Source organism: Cyprinus carpio, chromosome B1, assembly GCF_018340385.1.
Source record: "Cyprinus carpio isolate SPL01 chromosome B1, ASM1834038v1, whole genome shotgun sequence".
Classification (NCBI taxonomy): domain Eukaryota; kingdom Metazoa; phylum Chordata; class Actinopteri; order Cypriniformes; family Cyprinidae; genus Cyprinus; species Cyprinus carpio.
The window spans coordinates 28935515-28963187 of record NC_056597.1 but is presented as its reverse complement, the minus strand read 5'-3'; the positions used below and the strand labels follow the sequence as shown (position 1 = coordinate 28963187).

The 27673-nt window shown below is 35.1% G+C and overlaps 1 protein-coding gene across 2 annotated transcripts in view; it reads left to right on the top strand.

The window, feature by feature from the left end:
* The window catches only part of LOC109048794 (catenin alpha-2), a 458387-nt gene that overhangs the window by 71282 nt on the left and 359432 nt on the right, over positions 1-27673 (top strand). For both annotated transcript variants that reach the window (XM_042717148.1, XM_042717150.1), the window contains exons 3-6: positions 12887-13082; positions 19637-19803; positions 20964-21083; positions 23307-23573. In XM_042717148.1, the coding sequence (XP_042573082.1) occupies positions 12887-13082; positions 19637-19803; positions 20964-21083; positions 23307-23573 (750 nt within the window). The remainder of the gene's footprint in view (positions 1-12886; positions 13083-19636; positions 19804-20963; positions 21084-23306; positions 23574-27673) is intronic.

Sequence of the window (27673 nt, the reverse complement as noted above, 5' to 3'; positions counted from 1 at the left end):
TTTATATATATATATAAAGGGGCAATGCAGTCAACCTAAGTGACTTTTTTCGAAAATGAAATCTCAGTTATACCAAACTTTAACAGGTAGTGCATATTTTTGTTGAAGCGCTGCCTGCATTGCCTTTGAGAACACTGTTGATGTAATTATACCTTATTTTTTCTTACCATAATCTTTTAGTTAATTTAGATTAAGGCAGACTAATCTAGGTTGAGCAAGTATGCTAAAGGGGGGACTCTTTGTTTTTCTTTAATAATTTTAGAACTAATTTATTTAAATTCCTCTTTTTTATAGTGCAAATCTTGCAGCATGTTGCATAATCTTGCCTGCTTAATACTAAATAATTTTATTTTCCCACAATAAAAAGACATTTTCATTCTGATCTCAGCTGTGATGGATCATGTTCTAATTATGGTTTGCGAAAACCAATTCTTAAATCGCTGCACAATCACAGTTACAACAGCTCTGGGTGTTTGGGATGAGAAAAATATTGATGCAATCATGAAGAACTTCCTTCTCCAACTCACTAGTGATCAAGCCGATCAGGGAAATTAAAAGGATCAATGTGTTCTCCGGCTCAGCCACGTGCCCGCTCCTACATGTCGGTTTGCTGTGTTTATTTAAAAGCTTTTGCTTTTGGCTTGTTGAATAAGAATGAATCAACTTCGGGCCCCCGTCTGCATGCACAGAGTGAGAAAACATGAGGGGGGAGGAAGAACAGGCAGAAATCTCACTTTGCCATGCCACAAACATGAAAGAAGGATGGGCGACAGGGGTAAGAGGCTTCAGAGCACCCTTGCTCTTTTAAAGCCCTTGACTGTGACTAACACGGAATTGACGTGTGGCCACGGCATCACCGCCTCATAATTCCATAGAGGCCCATGTGACATGCTGAGTCATCTGCCAGCCAGTGCTTCTTATGTAGTGTAAGCTCAAAGCGCTCGCTAATACTGCTGCAATTGCAGAGTCTGTCTGGTCATCTTTACATCAACCAAAAATGCTCAAGCAACCTGCCCATTTGAGGAAGGCTTTTTTCAAGGAATGTGTGCATGAACACACATGATAAAAATGTCATCCGAGGATTATCAAAGCCGTCTGGCTGCAGAGCGATTCTTCTGCAGACAATGTGAAATCAAAATTGACTTGCACACTATTCTGAAGAACAAAATGTTTTTGTTTAGTTCATTGCATTGCAACAGCTTTTCTGCCGATGTAAACAAGGCTGCATTTGGAAGGCAAAATGATAATAACTAATAATATCAAAGCCAGCTTTTCAATGTCTAGTCAAATCTATCTCTACACCCCCCTCCCCCAATTTTAACTCAATTTAACTCAATTTCCATCATGGGTGTTTTGCTGTGCTGCTTTGCTGATTTTATTAGTACTAATTGTTATTTTTTTTATTTTGTATTTTGTATATATATATATATATATATGCATACAATTATTTATACCCTTCATTTATTTCACGTTTTATGTAGCATCTTTATGTTAAACTGCTTCATAAGTTTTTTTTCCCATATCAATCTACACTCCATACACCATAATGACAAAGCAAAAACAGAACTGTCAAAGCTTTAAGATTAAAAAAAAAAAAAAAAAAAAAAACTGAAATAAGTACATTGCTAAGTATTCAAACCCTTAACTCATTACTTAGCTGAAGCACCTTAACATCCTTAAAGTCTTTTTGGGTATGATGCAACAACCTTTGCACGTCAGCATTTAGCAATTATCTGTCATTCTTCTCCTCTCCTATTCACATCTTTATCCTTGTCATGTTGGATGGGTCAGACGCACATTTTCAGGTTTCTCCAGAAATATTTGATTGGGTTCAAGCTCAGGCCATGGCTGGGCCACTCAAGGACATTCACAGAGCTGTCTATAAGCCACTCTTGCTGTGTTTAGGTGCATTGTCCTGTTGGAAGGTAAACCTTCTGCCCAGTCTGAGGTTCTGAATGCTCTGGACTAGGTTTTCATTAAAGCTATCTCTATATTTTGGTGCATTGAGCTTTTCTTCTCTGATGAGTCCCTCAATGCCTCTGAAAAACAGCCCCAGAGCATGAGGCTGCTACCAGCACACTTTACTTTTGGGATGGTGCTCTGCAGGTGATGAGCAGTGCCTGGTTTCCTTCAAACATTATGCTTGGAATTGAGGTTCATCAAACCAGAGAATCTTGTTTCTCAAAGTCTGAGGGTCCTTTAGGTGCTTTTTTTGTAAATTCCAAGTGGGTTTTATTTTGTCTTCACTGAGGTTAATTTTGAGTCTTGCCACACCAACATAAAGGCCAGATCGGTGAAGTGTTGCAGTGATGTTTGTCCTTCTGTAGGTTTGTCCCATCTACATATTTGATCATGGAGCTCAACTAGAGTGACCATCAGCTTCTTGATCACCAGTCTAGACAAGGCCCTTCTCCATCAGTTGCTCAGTTTGGCCAGGAGGCCAGCTCTAGGAAGAGTTGTAGTTGTTTCACAGGTCTGCCAATATGGATAACGAAGGCTATACTATTCTGTGAACCTTCATTGAAGCAGATTTTTTTCTGAACTATTCCCCAGATGTGTGGCTTGATGTAAACCTGTATCTGAGCTCTACAGGCAGTTCTTTTGACCTCAGGGATGGTTTTTGCTCTGATATGCATTTTCAGTTGTTAGACCTTCTGTTAAGATGTGTTTGCCATTCCAAATCATACCCATTCAATTGAATGTGACACAGGTTAACTTCACTTGAAGTGTAGTAACATCTACAAGCAATATGAATGCTCCTGAGATAAATTTCAGCTGTCCCAGATAAGAGTTTGAATACTTATGAAATTAAATCATTTAAGTTTTTTCTTTTTTAATAAAATTGGCAAAGATGTTAAAAACCTGTTTTTTGCTTTGCCATTATGGTGTATGGAGTGTAGAATGATGTGGGGAAAAAATTAATTTAAAGCAATTTAACATAAGGCAGCAAAAAAAATAAAAAAAAAAAACATGAAAAAAATGAAGGGGTATGAATACTTTTCGCAAGGCACATTTTTTCATATTTTAAATACAGTAAAAACAGTAATAGAGTTATGTATATGTATATATATATATATATATATATATATCTATATATATATATATATATATATATATATATATATATATATATATATATATATATATATATATATATATATATATATATATATATATATATATATATATATTATTCCTCTAATGGCAAAGCTGAACTTTCAGTATCATTACTTCAGTCTTAAGTGTCACATGATCCTTCAGAAATCATTCTAATATGCTGATTTGGTGCTCAAAAATAATAATAATTATTATTAATAATAATGAAACCAATTGTGCTGCTTAATGTTTTTGTGGAAACCTTAATAAATTTTTCAAGACTTTTTGATAAATATTTCAGAAAGAACTGTTTATTTGAAATAGTTTTTATTTATTTATTTATTTATTTATTGCAACAATGTAAAAGTCATTGGTGTCACTTTTGACTGATTTAATGCATTCATGCTGAATAAAAGTATTAATTTCCTTCAAAAACTCTTACAAACATCACATTTCTGAATGGTAGTTCACGCAGTTCTTGTTTCAATTTTTTATATTGCTTGATTTGAAACTTGGACAATGTACTTGAAAGTGATTGAAGCTGGTAAAAAGCGTGTCTGTAATCATCAGTTGGTCTCCATGTCTTAATTTGAATACAGTTTTGGCACATGGCATGAGTGTGCTCACTTGCATTTGGCATCCGCTTTGTCTGCCTCTCTCTGAGGAGATAACATATTCTGACTAAATTCGGGTGAGGAGAAACAAAGGATTTTCTCTCCAGCCTCTTTTGGCAGGGCTCCACTCTCTCTGTGAGAGTATCTTTGACCTTCACCTCAGGTCAGAGCTGCTCAGGGAGGCTGTATTGTTTAAGTGGTGGAGCACTCGCTCACACTGCTTTTCAATCAGGAATGATATTTATGGTTGTCCTCGTGCTAGTGATTCAGGCAATGTCATTTTCACTCTCTCTGAATGGAATTCTGGAATGTAAAACTTTCTGAGAATGGATTTTCAACACACAAGAGGAGAGATAATGTGGAAAGGAGATGCAACGTTGAGATCCAAATGATAAGATAATGTATGAAATCTTTCTCCTCCATTCTCATTGGTAAACCTGATGGTCTTCACTAAGAATTTTCGGCTTTTCCATGCACAATGCATAAGTTGTTGATTTAAATACATTCTCACTGTAGGTAACCCAGAAGCCAGTACTGTTTTGGAAGATGGTTTACTCTCTTTTGAGAAACTCCTCTGATGTTCCTACTTCTAAAGAAGCGCAATTAATTGCATTATAGTTTAAATTGTTAAATGACAGTCTGTTTTATTGAATATAGAGTAAGCATGCACTGCATGCTTTAAAGTGAAAGGGTTAACATTCAAAGCATGCATCGAGCTTGGTGTCTTGATGTACGGTATCTTCACCGCAGAGCAGTTTGCTGTATATAACCACTCATTCCGTTTCTGGAGGTGGTTTGAGTATGATTCATTTTCTATCAGTAGTTTGGTGCACAGTTATATTTCGTATCTTATAAATAATTAATTTATCAATTAATCAAATAAAAAAAAAAAATATTAAGAAATTATACTAGTAGTATTAGTATTTGTTTTTATACATTGCATACATTGCATTTTGCTGTAATGTATTTAGGTTGACACAGTTCCAAAAATATAAATAAATAAATCTATAAATAAACAACAAAAATAACAATAATAATAATAAGGATAAGAATAAGAATAAGAATAAGAATAAGAATTAACTTTAACAGAGCTCCTGTTTCTAACTACACCAAAATGAATTTAACCCTATTTTATGTCCACATAAAGCATCTTTACACAGCCAAGTTAAGGCTGCTCTGTGCCTGCACTGTGCCAGTTCAAAATTCAGTATAAAGATAAAATGGTGCATTAAAACCATGCTAAATTATGCCTGTCCAACCCACCTCAGTATCAAAATATTCAATTGTACTGTAATTGCAATGCAAATACATTTAAGCCACTTGAAAGGCAGCATTAAACAGTCAAGTAAAAGTAAAGACACCTAAATGCCACTTCAGAAATGCTTCTGTGTAACCTTTGCAGTAAATCTGGCAATATAATGCAAATGCAAGGACAATATGGATTTATAGAATTGATGTCTAGGCAGCAGCATTATGACTTTTAGATGTTTGTCATATTGCAGTTGAAAATAATAGCATGTTTTTGACCAAATCATAAGAACTACCTCCTACCCTTCTGCAGTTAAACAAAACATATTTTGGTCAAAGCTTCAGTTAATACCAGAGCATTAGATTGTCCCTAGACCTGAGCAGTAGGCTTAGAGAACAGCCAGCAGAAATCCGAGCAGTATTGTGGTGTCCTTTTAATTATACGTGGCTGGATTCACTGGTGGGCCCTCTGAGCCAAGGAGATCACTTGTGGAACATTTAGTATTACTGATTACTGATAAAACACAACCGTAGAGGGCTATGGACCGTGGGGAAAGGTCGGCAGCGGTAGCTAGTGATGTATTTGAGATGGACTGTGGCTTTTATTGGACCTCATTTAAAGTTTTCAGGTCACTTACCACGCTTGGGGCCTTTATTATGCCATTGACAGTTTTATCACGCCCAGACCCTCAGCGGTTCCCCTTTCCGCTACACTAAGCAGTTGTTTTAAATAAAGGAATGTTTATTTCTGTGGTTTACTGAAGTGAAATAACTCATCGTGTCTCCAGGCTGGCCGTGAGCATGGTTTGCAGGTTAAAGTGAGTCTGACTAAGTGTTAGATCTCACTACATGGTTAGGCAGGTGCTTTTACACTGAGCTGTCAGTCTTTTCTCCAGGCCACCTGCTTCAGCTCAGCATGATATTTCTCTCAAATTGGACCTCGGGACAGCTCAAGCACATGTGTCCCCATTATTTCCTTCTGACTTCTCATCCCATAGGGCTTCCCTCCCTTTCTTCTGTCAGCATTTTTTTCCTTTTTCTTGTTTTCGCTGTAGAAGAAAGTCCCTGCCATGTGTGACACAAAGTCTGACATCTATTGAGATCTATAATTAGTGACTGAATTGTCACAGCGCTGAATCACCCTGTGGTCAGTTGTCTAACTGAGCTGTCAAAGAACAATTCAAAAGTGCTAAATACAAGTTTAAATCTAGTAAATTAGGTGGAACAGTCACATCTCAAGACAATGGCTAAAGAAGATGCAAAAAACATTCAAGTTAGTCTGGTGCACAGGACAAAGAAACTTTGCATGGTTAGTTGTTTTCTTGCTTTTAATCTCTTGTTTACACATTTTCTGTCTGCAGTGGTGCAAAGCATGCAATTGCACAAATGCAAATTTAGTATTTATTTAGTATTTTTTTATTTTTTTGTCACAAAAAATAAAATAAAATAAAAAATAAATAAAAAAAACATGTCCCACTTTTTGATCAAGTCCAAAAGAGGGTTTGCACTGGCACAGGCTCTTAGTAAATCCGAAATGTTGTAGTTGATTGATTATACTTGTTAAAAGGTTAATGCCACTTTCAAAAAGACCATTTTAAATTACTTGCTTCAGTTTTTTCCAATGTACTTGTTGCAGGTCAAGCATTGTAATGTGACAGTCATTCAAACGTTTCAACTTTGACCTTGTTCACTATTGAGCTTTTAAACTGCAGCCAATAATTATCAAACAATCTACATGATTTTCCCTTATGAGGCCTATTGTGACATTCAGATATTAATGATCATATGATATTCTGTGTGGATTAATAGTGCAACAGAAAAGGCTAAAACTTTTTTTATTAACACAGTTCATATGGTATTCAAAGAGGCTGGTTGGCTTTGTGTTACTTTTTGTTCATTTTGTTATTTGGCCCAGCGTTTTACTTTGATTGTAGACAAAAATATAAATAAAAAATAAAATAAAATAAATGTGTGGACACTCTCCATTATCATTTCATTTGTTTCCTACCCTGTTATTTATTTATTTATTTATTTATTGATTTTTTTTTTTTTTTTTTTTTTTTTTGTCTTTTTCAAGAAAATTAAATGGCACTGAAAATATTATATTCTTTTGTATTTCTCATGCATCACTATTAAGCGTACCTTATTGCCACGAGCACTTCCTTGAAGTCATAAGTAGGTAGAATGGCTGTGCTGCTTCATTTATCATTTTAGGTTGAGGGTTTCAATTAGGTTTCTCAGACTCCCCTTCTTTTAGGCCTCCCATGCAGGATTACTGCCACCCTCCGTGTTTTCTGACACCATGAAAGGATTGTGGCTTGGCTGGTAGAAACAGAGCTTTCTTTTTTAGTGCAGCACAGGGGGAACTCACACTTTTGTCTGTTAGATGGCATCTTTTCTTCAACTTGACATCCTTTGCTGTTAGTAACCATGATTATTTTGGCATGGACACCTGAAACACAGTCTTAGGAATCTTCATGGGAAAATAATGAGCTTTCCCACGGCACTTCCATCCAAATCGTCCATCATTTGTAGGCATTGCGAAGTTGTAGAGAGCACCTATGTGAGTTATCTTATGATTGTAGAGAATATAAAAATCTATAAAATATTATTACAAAAAAACTGTTACATTTTAATTATTTTAACCATTATAATATTTTCTTATTTGAGTATGATTTAATATGCATTTATTTATTCCTGAGAAACAAAGCTTCTTCTTCTTCTTCTCATAGTATTTTTATTTATGACAATAAAAAAATATTTTTGTATATATATGGACAAAACAAAAAAAATAAAAAAAAAATAAAAAAAAGTTAACAAGTTTTTTAGGTTTAAAATCAAGTAGTTTTGATTTGTTTAGCAATTTTTGGTCACTTTATGATTTATTTTTTTATTATTATTTTTTTTTTCACATTTGCCACATCAGCTGTGAAATATCATGTGGCACCTGGACCTTTTGTTGATGGCTTTGACAGGACTGTGGGCGTCTCCATGGAAACCCAGTCTCCGTCTGCTGATAAAACTCCAGGAGAGGAGTGTGTCTCCAATTAGACCAGAGTTGTCAGATGGACTTGGAGGACTTTGCATGAGTTGTAGTTGTGGTAACATTTGAACCAATATGTGAATCTGTCTGTCTGACTCTTAAATATTATATCTTAAAACTTGGCCAAGTTTTACTAGGGGTGCACTGATCGGATATTCAGTACCGGTATTGCTCCAGTACTGGCATTTTCTGCTGGATCGGTGTATCGGTCAGACGAGACCGATCCAAATCCGATATTTTGTGTATACCATTCTGTATTATTGAAAAGGCCCACGAAAGGCACAAAATCATTATAAAACACCATAAAGTTTCCTTGCACTATATTTCAAGTGTTCCATAGGTACAAATGAAAAATTTACTGCGGCTGTCAGTCATCCTCCATCCAGCATTCAAACTGTGCGTTGCGTTCGGTTCCAAGACTTGAACGACAGTCAAGGCGATGAAAATCCATCCAAGTGATTCACTGTTCCTATTATTATACTTGGTTCTGTAATAAAGATTTGTGGTTTTGCATAAAAGGACTTTATCTTGCTGGAGTTCTTGCTGTTTCTAAAGCATGTTAACGTTACTTTCTACCGGATGTCAGATCACTTGCTAACTCTTTAAAAACTGTAAAAAGAAAAGTTTCAATAAACTATCGCCACAGATTATTAAACTACGCATCAAAATCCTCTTCCCTTTGTTATTTGTTTTCTCTGCGGAGTGCTGCACGCTGTGACTCTCTGTTTTCTTCAAGCGCATCATTCTGCACTTTGTGCCGCTCCGTATAGGACCTTTCATCATGTTATAATACTTTTGCTCAATGAAAGATTGTTTAGCGGTGTCTAGCAGTGTTTTAACATTTACCAGATTTAGCCATACACTTATTCACTAAGTTTTTTTTTCCTTTTTTTTTTTTCACTAAATATTTAGATTTTATAAAATTATAGTGCACTCATTATTTTTCTAGAGTAAATTTTGCTACTGAATTATCCACTAACCTAGTTTATAGTAGTTCATCATTTTTTTTTTTTTTAACTTTATCATAGATTCTGATTATACATTTATAAATTTGTTGTTTTTCTTTACAATGAAGTTGTCTATATGTGGTCATTGTGTTTTAAACACATGATCAGGTCAACACATTGAGGTATAGTAATTCCTCAAATGGTCCATGACAAGATAACCCTGATTTTAAGGACAAGCTGTTTTACATTAAACTCTATGTGCTTTGATATGGACCCAGCTCATGCTAACAACAGCCTTGGGACAGTTAAAGCACTACATAGAAAAAAAATGTGAAGTGACGTGACTACACCAGTTGGTGACCCATACTCAGAATTCGTGCTCTGCATTTAACCCATCCAAAGTGCACACACACAGCAGTGACACACACACACCGTGAACACACACCCGTGAAAGTAGCAGAAGGGCAGCCATTTATGCCTGCGGCGCCCGGGGAGCAGTTGGGGGTTCGGTGCCTTGCTCAAGGGCCATTGTAGAATGTTATGTATACCAAGACTTGAACTCACAATTTTAGGGTTAGGAGTCAAACTCTCTAACCATTAGGCCATGACTTCCCCATTGTAGAATGTTATGTATATGCTAAATAGAAGTGATCAGCTTTCATGGTCAGTATTGACCAGATCATGATAATGATCAAAAAGCCAGCCAAATCAATGCCCTGCATGGGCTCAGAAAGATAGACTTCATCTCCGTATGTTACATATAATAATGAAGGAGGTGGTGTTCACACAGAAATCCAGTCTTGCCTGTCTACTATTGCTTCCATTTTTTACACTTTTGTTGTCATAATATTATTGAAAACTTCCCCACTGTCCTTATGAAATGACTGTAGTGGGAGTATTGTGGTGTTTTATTGTTCTCACATTATTATAGAACAGAGAATACCAGATCTGGGGTTCATTTATAAATGTTAGTGCTCCATTTGTCTTGCTGACACTGTTATTGACACTGACAGTGTTATTCAAGAGAAGGTAAGTCTCGTTGGGGATTGATTGTGTGGTTATGAGTGATACTAGTGTCAGGGAATTCCCTCACTGGAGCACTGAACTTCTTTACAGTAAAAGAGGATTGTTCAGTAAATTTTGAATCTGATGCAGCAGGATTAAAGGATTTACTTAGTAATAATAATGTTATTTACTATTCTGTCATTATTCATTATTTATTAGTTGTTCCAAATCTGTATGTACTTTTGTTTATTTTTTTTTCCTGTGTAGCACAAAAAAAATGCATTTTTGAAGAATATTTTGACATTATATGGGGCAGTCTAGACCATAATAGCATCATAACATTATTTCTTTCTTTCTTTCTTATTATTATTATTTCTTTTTACAAATCTACTTTGGTTTTTGTTTTGAGAGAGTTTTACTGAATTTTTCAGATTTTCTGAGCTGACTACTCAAATAATTTGATTAAAGAACAAATCTTTCTGATTTTTCTACACTGAAGTTAAATTGCTTCAAATAACTATTTGTTGTCAGTTTGAGCATCACTCTCATTCATTCATTCATTCATTCATTCATTCATTCATTCATTCATAAATTAATAAATAATAATTCAGCTCATTCATCTAAACAGCTGATTCGTTCATAAATGATGCAAGTCTTTATGAATTGGTCTCTAAATCATTGGCTTACTTGATTCATTCAAAACCGCACTTCATTCAGTAATGAAACGCTGCTATGTGACAGCCCTAATAAATACCATGATAATGATTATAGTGTTAATGTACCACATTATGTGCATGAGCAACCTTCTGAAATACTTGATTTTGATTGGTCAATAGCAGCTTTCTGCAGTCATATAATTTTATAGTCTAAGGCAACTGATTCCCAACATAGCTGTCATAGTTTCTTACCAGAACCTTTTAATCTTTTCTTCATTCCAAGGCCTTGCTGGAGTTTGCTTTCTGATAATGATAGTCTTGACTGTACATTTATCCCTAATGTATCATCTGAACTTTCTGAACTCTGTTTAGTGGAGAGTGTTAGATTGAATGTCAATTCTCTTATTTCTATAATGAAACATAATGCAACATTTGCTGGCAATATTAACTGTTATGCCCAGCATTAGCTTTTCCTTGCAAAATCATTTCAAACTTTTGTCCCAATGTCATGTTTTTCATTATCATTAACCCAGTCTAAGCTGAATTCACTTAAGATCACTGTTCTCCTTTAAAAGTCAACTATGCATTGTTTTGATGAAACCTATCTTAATGTAATCCAGTGTTATTCTGTGCATCAGCTTTGGGAATAATATGTGATAAATGTTCAGGCAAATGGGGTCTTAAGCTTTATCAGCTGAATAGGCTGAGTTTGGACAAGAAACTCGAGTTAGTCTTTTGTTGTACTATGGTAATTACTTAGCATGGATGTCCTTGAAAATACATTACCCTGGGTAATGTGGGTACCAGCAGAGCCTTGAAGCAGAAAGTGAAAACCAGCACTGTTTTATAGGGCCTTTGAGAGCTTAAAGCTTAACTGTTGAATGAGTCACTATACATCACATAAAATGTTTCTTAACAGTGCAGGCTTTATTAGGAATGTGTAGATGTAATCGTGTAGACAAATGTGGTAAATTGCTAGAAATGTCTGCAATGCAAATAATCTCTTCTATCAACGAAGATAGGCAATGTTATTTTTAACCTGTCCAAATGCATGCTTGTGTTTAATAAGGGGAAATTTGAGGAAATTTGATTGCGTGGTGCAGTGTTAAACTAAGATGTGCACTTGACATTCAAGACAAGTCAGACAAGACATCAGACATTGTATCCATACAGAAATGTGGCAATACCATGGAACAGTAATGGCATCTGATGGTAATACCTTTCTGATTTTATATAAATTCACTGTTACTCACTATAGTATTCATGCACATGGTACATAAAAACAAACAAGCAAACATATAAACCGAATAAACTGTACCGAACAATGACGTGACGCTATCAAATAGCAACCAGCGTAGAGTGAAAAGTGCAATGCAGCAAGCATGTCAACAATGTGGAAGCGTTTAAAACTGTCCGAGAAAGATGCAAAAATCATTACAAGCACAGACAGCGAGAGACTGTTTAGTAAACACATGGGGGAAAAAAAACCTTGAAAAAACGTATTCGGCTATTGGTCCAGTGTTTCATTTTGTTTGGTTTCGGCTTCGGCCACGAATTTTCATTTTCGGTGCATCCCTAATATATACTGAAATTTAACTTAGCTTTCTAAAAGCATGTGTTTAATCACAGTTCTTTCAACATTTAACAGGAGGGGGCAATTATTTTTTCATGTAGGGCCAGGTAGGTTTGGACAGCTTTTTTCCCTTAATAAATTAAATTATCATTTAAAAACTGCATTTTTTATTTACTTGCATTATCTTTGTGTATTTTTCTATTTTTTTTTTTCAGTGCTTTCAACATTGACAACAAAAAAGTGTTTCTTTTGAACATGTTTTAAAACAATTATTATATTTATTTATTTAATTAAACAAACAAACAAACAAATAAATAAATAAATGTCTTGAGTTGATGAGAACTCCTGTTGAAGGAGGTTGGGGTTTGTTCATATAGACACGTCCTTGCGATTGACTGCATTTTTTTTTAATTATTGGGCTATGTGCGTATACTGTAGATGGATGTCTTTGATTGTTGTGAGTGGCCCCTTACCTGTTCATAATTCTGAAAGCAACAAACAAACCCATCAGTTTTTCTGACCCATTGGTTTAGAAATAAACAAACTTCGGCTCGATCATGCTTGTCTTCATCACGCATTTTCATTAAATGTCCCAAATGACCTACATTGCCAGATTTGCTTTATATATTCTGCTCAGTGAAAATGTGATAAAAAACAAGTCTTGAGTACAATCTATCTTCATCTATGACTCTTCTCATACACAGGTGACCACCCTTGTCAACACCAGTAACAAAGGTCCATCCAGTAAGAAAAAGGGACGCTCCAAGAAAGCTCACGTGCTGGCTGTGTCCGTGGAGCAGGCTACACAGAACTTTCTAGAAAAAGGCGAGCAGATTGCTAAGGATAGCCAGGACCTGAAGGAGGAGCTTATCGCAGCTGTAGAGGACGTTCGCAAGCAAGGTGAGCAGCTTGTTATCACCCTGAGGTACTCTCCCAAACAAAATCTGCTGCTTATTTTTTTCAGGCGTCCCATTAAGCAACCATACATATAAGGTGTTTTTTTTTTTTTTTTTTTTTAACTCCAATGTGTGGCATAGTGGCCAATGCTCTCTCTATTAGTCATGTTTGGCTTCTTGAGAGAGTAGAGAAAACTTTCAGGGTCATGTGGGAACCAATGAGACACATTATCTGTCACATTACCTGACCCTAAAAGACATTAATGTGCCAATGTGCTGAGGGCTGTCGGCTTTTAGCCTGTGTGCTGCAGTTTGCAGACAGCTAAGCTAAAGTTTTCTTTTCCTTTTTTACCTATAAGTCTTGCCTATTATGTACAGCCCTTATCTGGCAGCGCATTACACACTCTCTCTCTTACCAAGTTTTCTCTTAGCATACACACTGTGTCCCTTTCCAGCACTTTTATACTCATTGGTTTGGACTGAATTTTATGTTTACTCAGCCAAATTACCTCTATGAAAATGGCAAACAGTTATTGATGGTGTTTCACAGAGCATTCATCATCCCATAAACACAGCCGAAGAGCAATTATGAGGTTGCGGAGAAGAGAAAAAAGACACTTTTACCCAAAAGCTAAAATGTATTAGCTGTCATTGTACCATATTAATAATAAACTGTTTTCTCTTTTTGTGGTTTGTTATGAAGACTCTTTGATGAGGTAATGAATGTGAAATCTTTATTTAATTTGTTTAGTTTAGTGGTGGATTAAATTACTTGCTAATATAATATTAATGGGATTCTGGGATGATTCTCTGTCTCTTTCTGGGAATTTAAATATGAACTAATTCAGAGGAAAACAAAGAAGCAAATCAGTGTATGAGGACCATATTTTTTTTTTTTTTTTTTTTTTTTTACAGTTCACAGTCATGGAAAACCTGGAAATATTGGGAAATTTTTAAATAAGGATTTCCAGGGCTGTAAAAGTCATGTAAATATATTATAATTATAATATTATACTACTGTTTTTGGTAAGAGCACATTTTAAAAATCTAACGCAAGGCAGTATAATTTTTTCCACAGGCCCCCAGTGAGAATTTTTTGGTGAAAATACACAAGCTTTCTCAGGTACTGCAGGGAAGGGACTGCAGCACTGACAGATGGAGACTGAGCCAAGCCCCGGCTGCAGGGGCAGAATGAAGTGTGTTAAAATAATCTGCGTGGGCCATTAGCAAGCTGACCTTTAACTGGGATGAGGTTAATGAACACAGGTTGGACATAATGGTCCGAGTGGTTTACCACTCCCAAGGCTAAAATAGAAAGTAGAAGTCAGTCGTTTTAATCTAATTGTCACTTGTGCCCCACAGTTATTGATTTATTCATTTAATGACAATGAAAAATGACTTAGTGAAACTTTTGAACAAAAGACGATTAAAGGATTATTTCACTTACAGAATAAACATTAATTTCCTGATAATTTAGTCACCCCTATGTCATCCAATATGTTCATGTTTTTCTTTCTTTAGTCGAAAAGGAATAAAAAAATTTGAGGAAAACATTTCAGGATTTTTTTCCATATAGCGGACTTCAATGGTGGTCAGTGGGTTGAAGGTCCAAATTGCAGTTTCAATATAGATTCAAAGACCTTTTTAACAAAATGCACAAATGCTTGTCTTGTGCTAGCTTGACCTCACGAATCATGTACCTGTGACATAGGTGAAAAAAATAAAACCAATGTCATATAATTTTTAAGTTGGGGGAAGTCAGATAAATTTATAATATTTATAAATTTATAAATAAGTTTTTCGCCCCCCCGCCCCCCACCTGTTTGAACCGAAGCACACAGACAAAGAACTAACTGCGCTTGACTTTTACAACATGATTATGCAATGAGCGTTTGTGGTTAAAAAGTATATAAATTTACTATTATTATTATTATTATTATTATTATTATTATTATTATTATTATTATTATTATTATTATTATTATTAGAAAATGGCAGATCGTTTTGCTTGATAAGAACCTTATTCCTCAGCTGGGATCGTGTAGAGCCCTTTGAAGCTGCATTGAACCTGCAATTTGGACCTTTAACTCATTGGTCCCTGTTAAAGTCCACTATATGGAGAAAAATCCTGGAATGTTTTCCTCAAAAACCTTAATTTCTTCTTCACTGAAGAAAGAAACACATGAACATCTTGGAAAACATGGGGGTGAATGCATTGTCAAGATTTTTTTTTTATTCTGGAAGTGAATTAATCCTTTAAGCTACTAGTAGTTATTTATAAGACCAAACAAGCTGACAGTCTATGAAACAGTCATTTTTCAGTGTTTCTAGCTGTTCATCACCCTCCCACATGAGCTCTTCAAAGCAAAATTGCATATTAAGACATTTCAGAGAAATGTAAGTGCATTTTTGTCCTGTCCAGCTGGGGGTTTGTTCACATGATTTAATAATATACTTTACTATATTTATCTTAGTGTTTCAGAAGGTCAAGTATGGAATCAAAAGGCAATGCAGAAGATACACCGCAGAATGGAAACAAGACTGTAGAGGTTTTCCAACAAGGTTGCAGTAATGAGAGCTAAAGGGGTCATCTCAGTGATCAATAGGCTTTTCAGCTAATGCTATCCTTTTTAAGTTTGCTCTTTCAAGGTCCATAAAACCTGGAGAAATCTGTTAATTTCCCATTTATCTCAACATTTTATCAGTCACTGTGTTTTTCTTTAGTTTTGTTTAGTTTAGTTTTTTTTGTTTTTGTTTTAAATGATGAAAAAGTTATGACCCATTCATCTCAACATTTTATCAGTCACTTTTTTGTTTTTGTTTTAAATGATGAAAAACTGATGACCTATTCATCTCATCATTTTATCAGTCAGTTTTTTTTGTGTGTGTGTTTTTGTTTTTAATGATGAGAAAGTGATGAGCCATTCATCTCAACATTTTATCAGTCACTGTGTTTTGTTTTGTTTTGTTTTGTTTTGTTTTGTTTTGTTTTGTTTTGTTTTGTTTTGTTTTGGCACAAACTCATTGAATACTGGTGGGCTCATGATCATTTTTATAGTGTTAATTTGCTACCAAGATGAAGCTGAAGTAGTGGCAGTCCCAATGGATGTAGTTGGATTCAGTTTCTCTTTATTTAACAAATCTAATTAAATAATAAGAAAACATTGACCTCTTTCACGTTCTCTCTCTGGTCAAAAATAATTAGCATAAATATCTCTGACTCTAGTTACCTACAGTACCTCGCTTTACAGAGTGCAAGTATGTGTGTGTGTGTGTGTGTGTGTGTGTGTGTGTGTGTGTGTGTGTGTGTGTGTCTAAAACCTTCCAATTCTCTCTTACTAGGCAGCATCTGGAAGTAGGCTGGCTGTCAACATTGTGTCTACAAAGATGATGTCTACTCCATCTGGTTTATTTAAGTCAGCATAGATGAATTCACTGCCCTTGATACCACACAGTCCTCTGTTCAGTAGTTGGTAGAAATTATTTTTGACAGAGTGAGGTGAAGGAATTTAGTTCAATGTATACATTTTTTTTTTTTTACTTATGATTTAGTTTCTCTGGAGAAATAAGCATTGCACTAATTAAATATTGAATTGGTTATCTCTAACACTCACTTTCATTTATTCTAGGTCATCGGATATGATATTACAGTCTGGAACTTTGAAAGCAGGTTTAAAACAGTTTTTAGCTTTTGATTTCTATGCCATTAGCATGACCAAACATCATAGCAAAAATAAGGATTGCTTCACATAGCTTGGATGAGAATTTGCCTGAATGTGTCTGTTCTTTTGACTTGATCAAATTATACTGGGGTGAAAAAAAAAAAAGGATGGAAATAAGATTATAACCTTCTGTGGTAATCCGTGAAGGTAGAGCTGCCACAACAATGCACAAAGCCAGAGGACAGTGCTGACATTTCCCCTGGAAGTGGAGGGGCAGCAGCGATGCTCTGTCGTTTCAGTTCACCGTGAGAGAAACAGCAGAACACGCACATACACTAAAGTACAGCCATATTTATTATGTGCACACAAGTGTTCACCCACACAGAGCCGGCACAGGCTTAAAAACAAATATTCTCTCTTTCCCTAGACTCTGAGAAGTCAGTTTGCCACAATCTTTCTTCTCTGTATATCATTCTCAGATTCAATGACATTTGCTAATGTCTCAGTCGGGCTTTTTGTAAGCTTTCATTAATCAACTCTGTCCCGCCTGCGGCTCCTGTTCAGATGGAAGGTGGGAGTCTGCTTACTTTAGGGTCATTAATAGATTCTGTCAATGAAACTTGAGACAAATTGCTAATTTTTACTTCAGCAAGCACACCACAGTAACATTCTGACAGTCTGAATCAGGCTTTTTTTCTCATAAGTTTAACACATAAATACATAGAAAGTGCTACTTTTGAATACATAAAAGTTCAGGAGGTGCATGATCATCTAATACTGTCGATCAAAATGAAAGGGTATTAAAAAGCTGCTTACATCACTCTTGTGCCAGTCTACAAATGGCTTTTTTATTCTAGACTTTATTTTCTGCATACTGATTTCTACTTTTGTTGTTAAAGTTCTAAAAAAGTTAGAATTGGAAAATGGACTTAACTGTATTCAGTGTTGGGGAGTAACTAGTTACATATAAAATAAATGTAACTGTAATCAGTTACAGGAAATAATTTTTTTTTGCCCGATTTTGCCCGCTATTTTAATATTGTTATTGTATAATTGCCTGCCAAATGTACTAAAGTGATTATTTCCGAATTCACCATTCGATAATTAAATCTCTAATAAATCATGAATCGGTAATCGTGACTGGCAATTATTCGCTCGGACTGTATTTGTTTACTTAGTGACTGGCAATGTACTAATAATTTTGACGTGTAGGCGATTTAGAAAGTATAGTTTTGTTAAATCTTGAGTATTAAAGTCATGAGAGAGATAGATATCAGGACAAAATAAACTAAAAAAAAAAAAAAAAAAAATGGAAGTGAAGGTGCAGTTCAGGAGAGAACTTTTAATTATTTTGCATGTCCTCAACCTAAAGATTGTAACTTTTTTTTTATGTGAGGTCCATACAAAAAAAATAGGGTTGTCCATGTTTCAGAATGTGTTGTGGGTGTAAAGGCCCATTCACACCAAGGATGATAACTATAAAGATAACGATAAAGATAAAGTTCTAAAAATCGTTTTCAGTATTAAAGAACAGCAGCGTCCACACCACAACTATAACGATAAAGACAAAGAAAAACGATATCATTGCAATCACTTTCAAAACGATTTTTTTCCAGCTGATGAACGATAAAAAATTGACAGCCAATCAGAATCCATCCTCCTGTAACGAGCTCGAGAATTTAAAATGGCAGACGAACGTACGCTCAGAATAAACAGAAGATATCGTTCACTGGTGTAGACGCTAATATCGTTATCTTTATAGTTATCTTTATAGTTATCGTTCTTGGTGTGAACGGGCCTTAAGAGTGTGAGATTTCCCACCTTGATATTTTTTTTCCCAGTCTGCCCCTCATGGAAATTAATGGCGCAGGCATGTGGTTTCATTTCCTACACATAGGCCTACTGAAGCTTGTGGTGTTTTCAGCCTCTGCCACCTCAATATATGAGTACATGAACACATAATCTCTAGAACTGCTCTGTCACTTCATGAGCATTTTACTGTTTTTGAGAAATCTATCATCATATCATATACAGAGTCACCAATGTTTCTAGTACAAAGAATAGGACACATGCTTATTAGATAACCGTATTTGAGCTGATATATATGCTTTTATTAATTATTCTTTTTTTATTAACTTTTCACCAAACCATTGTTAGATGCAGTGTTTCCTGTAGTTATGCAAATATTTGGTTTCAAAAACAGTATCAGTAAACTATTTCTTATGATTTTAAATCTGCATTGAATTTCAGATCAATCTCAAAGTAAAAGGCAGAACTGAAGTCTTGTTTTTGTGGTGGATGTGTTCAAATTTGATCATCTTAATTCAAGTCAGGAAGGGTTTTGAAAGTCTGACAGTGTTGAGCACTACTGTAAGGTTAACCCTGCATGGTGTAAATGTTTGAAAATGATTAACAGTTGCAAATAAATATTCATTCGAAATTTAGAAAAGTAGTCAAAAAGTAATCAAAAGTAATCAGTTACATTACTTTAATACAGTAATTGAAAAAGTTGCACTACTATTACATTTTAAATAGGGTAACTTGTAATCTGTAACCTATTACATTTCCAAAGTGACCTTCCCAACCCTGACTGTATTTCAGTGAGTGTGTGACATAAAACTGGCACATTGTTTTCCAGACACCAGCAACCCCCTGTACACTGGTTTCTGAAGTGTGCTGTTTCACTAATGAACACTCTTGGCAAACTTGCCTGTACTCACAGTTTATTTCACTGGTAAACAGATGCACAGCTATAAATAAACTATTGACATGTCCATGCAGCTTTAGTAAGTTCCGAATAAAAAAATGCTAGACATGCACAAGGGATTTGCTGTGTGGTGGAACTCTAAACATATGTTGTTTGCTTTTGTCTTGGTTGTTTTGTGTCTCTGTGTAGGTGAGACGATGCGCGTGGCCTCCTCAGAGTTTGCGGATGACCCCTGCTCCTCTGTGAAACGTGGCACCATGGTCCGTGCCGCCCGAGCCCTCCTTTCTGCTGTCACTCGCCTCCTCATCCTGGCTGACATGGCTGACGTCATGAGGCTCCTGGCTCACCTCAAGATCGTATGTTCGCTTCTTATTCATTTCTCACTGGCCATTTTTCCACAGTTGCAGGTCATTTGTGAAATTCACCACAGTTTATTTGTCATTTAATAATAATATTTTATTTTATTTTCCATGTTTACCTCCCTACTCTTAACTAGCCACTTCAAACATTTTTACTTCTTAACATTCACACTTTTATATACATTAATTGACCAAATTTTTGGTGCCATTGAAAGCTCTCTCATGGTGAATTCATCATCATATTTTTTCCCCCTTTTTTGTTTTTTGATTGAGTCTTCAAAGCTTCATCAACTGGTCTTCACAGCTGGTCAACGTCCACCGGGTCAGAACAAGCCAGACCTGTCTCTCAATTGTTTTGATATCCAAGGAGACCCATTTCAAGGGCACAGGAAGTTATATTTATTATAGTACAAAGAAATGGTCTTTATCTCGAATCCTGCTGTTTATTTGCATAACGCATATTGCTGAAGCAACAACCTCCTGGCATAACTTTGCAACAGACCATTAAAATGCAAAAATAACATTCTCAGATATTCACTTCATTCACTTGCTTCTGGTCATCAATTAGAATCCATATTTTGCATTTATATTTATGGTGTAGATAAGGCTATTTTCAGAGTGGAATAATTTAGGCTTTTTGCTCTTGTACCTTAATTTTCACACCCATAATCCTTTGCTTCTAGTTGCACTATTCTGTTTTCTTTCGATTTTTGTTCCCCGCCAGCAATTAAAACAATTCTTCTTCTTCTTTTTATTTATTTATTTGTTTATTTTTTAGTTTAGGGATTTTAAACACTTTTTTGTTTACCAGCGGCCTTTCTGTTATATAATCACTAAACAGATTTGAGAACTAAGATCTGTGAAACTTAGTGGTTGTGAAAGGAGAGCTTTTAGAGTGTAGGATGAGGCTGAAAAACTTTTAGATGTCCCACAAGGGACAAAGCACCTCCTTGTTCTTCTGCTAGTCTCATTATGGAGAGTGAAAACTGTCAGAATTATACGTGCCCCCAGGAGAACCAATAATAAGCACTACAAATGTTAACTGTCACTTAACCACATCAGTTAAAGTGCTTTATAGAACTTTTGTACTACCTTTCATTTTATGGATGATGTTTAAACAGTTGGATGTTTGTATGTGTGTGTTTGTTGATTTACAGGTGGAAGAAGCTCTAGAAGCTGTCAAGAACGCCACCAATGAGCAGGACTTGGCCAATCGCTTTAAGGAGTTTGGGAAAGAGATGGTCAAACTCAACTATGTTGCTGCTCGCAGACAGCAGGTATTATTAAATATCACAATTGTTATCTATCTATCTATCTATCTATCTATCTATCTATCTATCTATCTATCTATCTATCTATCTATCTATCTATCTATCTATCTATCTATCTATCTATCTATCTATCTATCTATCTATCTATACGTAATACGTAATACGTAATACATAGAAGATTGCATATGTTGCTAAGGGTGTTGTACAGTGATACAACGAACTGTTGGGTAAAGCAGAAATAGTTGTGCTTATAACATGAATAAAACACAGCTGTTGACCAATCAGAATCAAGGACTGGAACTAACCAAGAAAATATACGTTTGCTGTATGTATTTTTGCATGTTTATGTTCATTAAATAATTCTATAAAATAAAATAAAACATTATTAGAATGATTTGGTTTTTATTGTAGGTAGGTTTATGACTTTATTAACTTTTACAGCATTTTATCCATTTGATGAAAATCACAAAACTTTGAATGCATGAAAGGGTCTTTGACTAATTGTTTTTGTGCAGTTATGGGATGGATAGTTGCTTGGCAACTGTCAGTTAAATTTGAAAATTAATTTAATGTAATGAAAATTTTCCTTAAGTTCCCATAGGGTTATAAGTCCATTTAATCTTCTGCTGTACAGTAAAGTCATTTGGGATTTCACTGAAATACAACAGACCTGCCAACCTTTATGTATTTTGTGTAGCAAGTAATGCATTTTGACCTCAAAGTATGCAGGTATGATTTGCGACTACTCAAAAAGCCAGTGGCGCTCAATTTGAGGTACAGTATGCGAGTCAGGAAGAGACGGCAGCAGCCCACTGAAAAGCAAAAGAAGAAGAGTTCGAGTAATATATGTTTTGGTGCAGAAAAATATTTTCCAATGCGTTGTCAATGCAAAAATAACTTTGTAGGCTGAGCTGCCTCAGCGTCCCCAAAGTCTTTCCCTGGCAGTCTGTGACTGTCTAACAGCATTAGTCAGGTCAACATGATAGTCAAATAAAAAAGATCTTCACAGAAGCAATATTAACGGTCAAAGAGTGTTGCCGTGAGGTAAGATGTACTGTAAGTAATTAGTTGTAATACATTTAACAATTGACAGCTGTTACACAATAGAATTTTTAAACGACCAACAGTGATATCCAGGGATGGTGTGTGTGTGTGTGTGTGTGTGTGTGTGTGTGTGTGTGTGTGTGTGTGTGTGTGTGTGTGTGTGTGTGTACGTGTGTGTACTGGTATATATGATTTATGAGGACACAAATGTGTATAATGACATGGGTAACGTACTACAAGGTAAACATGGTTTATGAGGACACTTCCTGTGTCCCCATAAAACAAAAGGCTTAAATAACAAAACGGTGTTTTATGAAATTCAAAATTGCCAGTAGTTTCTGTAAGGGGTAGTTTAGGTGTAGGGTGATAGAAAATACAGTTTGTACAGTATAAAAACCATTACGCCTATAGAAATGCAAGCATGTGTGTGTGTGTGTGTGTGTGTGTGTGTGTGTGTGTGTGTGTGTGTGTGACTATATACATATATCTTGCCACCTTGTGGTGGTCAGTCACGTGGTTCATGTATTGCTCAATAGTATTGCTGTCAACCTGTTTGAGTGGGTCAAAGCAGGACAGATAGCATCAACTCTACATTTCTGGTAAATATGAACGCGTATATATATATATATATATATATATATATATATATATATATATATATATATATATATATATAAGTTTTGTCAGTCATAAAAATGCTACTGTATACAATGCAACCAATTGCACTCAATAAAACATTTTATTATATGTCAGGGAAAGGGTAGATACATTTTTCATTGAATAAGCAGACTTAATAGAAACTCATTCAGGTTTGAATAATTTGTTTACCTTTTTATATTTTTATGTACACAGATGACTACAATTAATTTGAGGTAAATGTAAGCCATCTGGAATATGGCTAGGTAGATACAGTAGTTAGTTTTTTTTTTTGCTTATGTTATCTAACTACTATTAGCATTTAACTAGTTATTATCTAACAATAAAATGGTCAGTGGTCAAATGCACACACAGATATTTTAAAATTGCCCTGCATGTGGACTGTTCACATAAAACACAGATGATTATGTTTTAAATTAATATAAACATTAGCAAGAAAATCGGGGTGTGTATGAGTAAATTAGATCTGTGCATTAGGTCTTAAAGTGACAGGTCTGAAACAGATATCTGTGTATGTGTGTGTGCCAGGAGCTGAAGGACCCTCAATGCCGGGACGAGATGGCGGCAGCTCGAGGGGCTCTTAAGAAGAACGCCACTATGCTCTATACAGCCTCCCAGGCCTTCCTGCGCCACCCCGACGTGGCTGCTACACGTGCCAACCGCGACTATGTCTTCAAACAGGTCCAAGAGGCCATTGGGGGCATCTCCAGCTCTGCTCAGGCCACTTCACCCACCGACGAGAAGCACGGGCACGCTGGCATCGGCGAGCTGGCTGCCGCTCTCAATGAGTTTGATGTGAGTACACTCGGTTCAAATATTGTTTATTAGAGCATATTAGGTATGCAGTGACATCATCTGTAAAGTGATGCAATGTTTTCAATGTTTTTCAATGTTTCAGACATTCTCCGTTTGAAATTTAGTGTGTCTACTTTGAAGTAAGCTGTTTATAAATCATTGTAGTCCCTGTAACGTGTCGACACTGTGGAACCAAGTCCTGCCCCAAACTCACAACACTGGCTAAACAAAACAAACAAACAAAAAAGCACAACTAAACAAAACTAAACAAATGTAGATGCAGAGCACATATTTAAAATGTATACTTCCAAGCACCATAACCTGTAAATGCAACATTTGGAAAGTAACCATACTGTACCAAAATTGTTGTGTAATATAACAGAATCAGTAGGTCCCTCACTCCACCTCACATCCTTGTCCTTGTCTGTTATATGCACTACTTTCTTTATATGCTCTATTTTGTTTGCCCTTTAAAACAAGTAGTCTTTCTAAAGGCAATCCAGCAAAAACATTAATGGAAAACCATCTCAGAAGTATTAACTTCCTCACAGACAACACATTTAAAATAAAACTCCCACATATAGTTTATAAAAATAATAACAAAAACAACACTTTACACATATTACAAAAAAATTTTAAAAAATAAAGTAGTAAAAAAGGCTGTTTGTTTGCCCTCTGTTTCTCTTCACCAAGACTTTTTTTTGAAAATGATGTTTAAATAGTGATTGACAACAGGTGCTGGACATTTCAGGAGAATATTTGACACACTAAATGGTCAAAAGTATGTATGTAAACGGTGTCAAATCTATCTGTGCACTCAAATTAGATGAAGACTCATAGTGTTATTAGTTTAGAATAAGCTGTTTTGCTGTTTATGTTGCCTCGAGGCAATGCTGTGCCACAATGGAAAGACATTCATCAAGAGAGGCTGTAATTAAAAACATAACTAATAAACAACGGAAGTTCCATTTCGCTATAGCACAACGGTGCTTCTAGACAGCACAAATTAAAGCAGGTCCTCATGTTATATATATTAAAGACGTTTATTCAACACAAAACATGAATGTGATTTTTTTATTTTATTATTTTTTCTGAGTGCACATCACCTGGTGTACCACTCGGACATAGTGTGACCAAGAAACCTTAAACATTTTGACAATTTTATTTCCACAAGCACTTTGTGCTTACAAAGTTGAGAGAATGGGTTTATTGCAAAATTATTAGCATTGCACTTATTTGGACTAATGTGAATTACTAGAACAGGTATTTGAGAACATAGTTGCTTTTTCATTCTAAAAAGTTTTTTTTTTTTTTTTTTTTTTTTTCTCTGGATTGTCTGCATTATCTGTACAGCAGTGACACTCAGTGGCTGTTTTTGGGTCACTTTTGTTTTATTATTATTTTATGTACTATTATAGCATTTACTATTATTTTGATTTAGCTTTTTTATATTTTTCAGTTAAAATTTTAGTGTAAGTTTTAGTAATTGTATGTGTTTTATGTTATTATTATTATATTTTTTATATATATTTGTAATCATCATTTATTTTTAAGTTGTAGTAATTTTAGTAGTTTAACATCTTTTATTTAGTTGCCAATGCAACATTTCTAATTATTATTATTATTTTTAGTTTATTTTTATTTAAGTTTCCATCTAATCTTAAGAATTTATTTTATTATATTTCAGATTTATTTATTTAAGTCTGTGTGAAGGGTCAGGTTTCGCCCGTGTTATGGCGCGCTGAAATATGTGACATGCTTTGGAATACAAAAAAAACCTTAAAGAATAACCTTAAAATAACTTAAGTATTAACCAAATGTTCTTAAATATTTTCTCCTATTCTATTACATTATGATGTAGTAGCTTATAGTATATACAGCTATACTGTGGCTCTGTCTAAACACTGCTCTGTTTATGTTGATTGTATATATATATATATATATATACATATATATATATGTATTATTATTATTTTTTAAGTATCAGAGCTTAACTAAATTACAGTGTAGATTATTTACCACATGTTTGTGAATGCAGTGTATTTTTCTAGAGTATCACGCTGTTAGCTATGCAGTATTACCATGAGTAAACAACTAAATGGCTGGCAATATGTGCTTTCTGGCTGATCCAGTGGAATTTGGGGCCGGACAGTTTGACAAAGGAAGACAGGGGACAATGGAAAATGGTGGAAGCCTATTTCATTGTTTGTGTGATTTTGTTTGCACATAGCCACGCAATGTCTAAAATGCACACTTTTAACAACAACAACAAAAATGTTTTCGTACATTTTCACAATTTTTTCTCCATCTCACCAATTCTTCCCTTCACTCAGTGTACTTTACTTATCTGTTTATTAGTAGTCAGTGTAAATGGAGGTTTTCTCACTCCTGCTGGACAGCATTAGACTGTGTTTGTGAGTGATGCATTTGGTTTCTGGAAGAGGAATCACAGCTGGAGGTGCGAGACGGGTGTGAAGTGTGGAGACGTCCCGCTAATGAATCTCTGTCTCCCAGACCTCCTGCATTTCTAATGAACATTCACACTCTTATTTATCAGAGTGAATATGCATGTGGATAGACATATCCTGACAGAAATGATAAATCTGTTTGAAAATTCTGTGTGAAAATTTGTGTCATCTGCTGGGGAATGTTCTGCTTTGATATTCATTCTAAACTGTTTTGAAGTAAGGTGTGTGTGTCTGTGTGAAAGGTCAGGTTTTGCCCATGGTATGGTGCACTGAAATCTGTGACATGCTTTGGAATACAAAAAAAACTTTAAATAACTACTACTGTATACTTGATATTTCATGTTTGCTTAATGGTGACAGGCTGAAAGGTGCTGGTATTATGGTAAAAGTGATACTCCAAGTAAGGTTCAATTACAATTTTTATATCAGTAAGTCTCGAGCAATAGTCTATGTCAGTAAATATGTTCATATTTAAAATATATTACTAGTAAATTAGTAAATTTAATTTAGTTCAAGTCTTGTGGCTATAATTTCAAAACAATTTATACCATTTGTCCCATTGCAATGCCTTGTCCGATAGTCTTCCATTGTAAATATCTTCCTGTTAACATGCTTTTCATTTATTTTTACAAACTGGAGGATGAATTACTTTCTGTGGTAATTGACGGCACCTCACAGATGCTGTCGAAAGAGCTTAACTGGTATTGAACCCAGGACACTGCATTAAAATCTTACAGGAAAGACAAAACGGCTGAGTAAATTGAAGATAAATCAAAATACTTTGATTTTATTGGGTTTCTAAACAGAGTGTTACAAAATTTGACTTGGAATTTACCAGAGAGCAAGCTGGCAATTTTGGAAATGTAGTTTGCGTCTTATCTGGCCATACAGTGGTGGGATGTAGACAGTCAGTTCAGTCTGTACTTCACACAGCGCGACGTGTGAGGGCTCACGCTCTTCAGATACAATCACAGAAATTTGACAGAGCTTGTGTTTTAAAGTGAAACACACTGGAATGAATAATTCACTGAAAATGAAATGCAAGTATCTATTCTCTCTGCAATCTCTGATGCAATCAGCCTGATTTCCTTTATATTAGCGCTGTTTTGGATGGATTGTTTGAATGCATTCGCTTACAGGATCATTGGAATGACAACTTTCCCGGAGTTTAGCAGCTTTAAATGATCTGATCGCAAGTAGAGAAGCAACAGTAATTTTGCATTAAATTATTTTAACTCGTTAAGGATTGTAAAATTAATCGCATGCATTAATGTGTTAACATTGACAGCCCTAATTATATTATATTATATTATATTATATTATATTATATTATATTATATTATATTATATTATATTATATTATATTATATTATATTATATTATATTATATTATTAATACTGAGAACTGTCAGTAAAGATACTTCTTATTTGAGCATCATGCAGATAGCTTTGCAACATGATAACATCAGGCATTTATTCAATGTGAGCCCTTCAAATGTACTCTCTTACAAACAGAATCAAACCCATAGCAGCCTGCTCAGTGAATAATAGGGCTTTACATCATTTTGATGATAGACAAACATTGAGCATTACATTATCTCAACAGCCTTTGTAGTGTAGCATCCACACGCA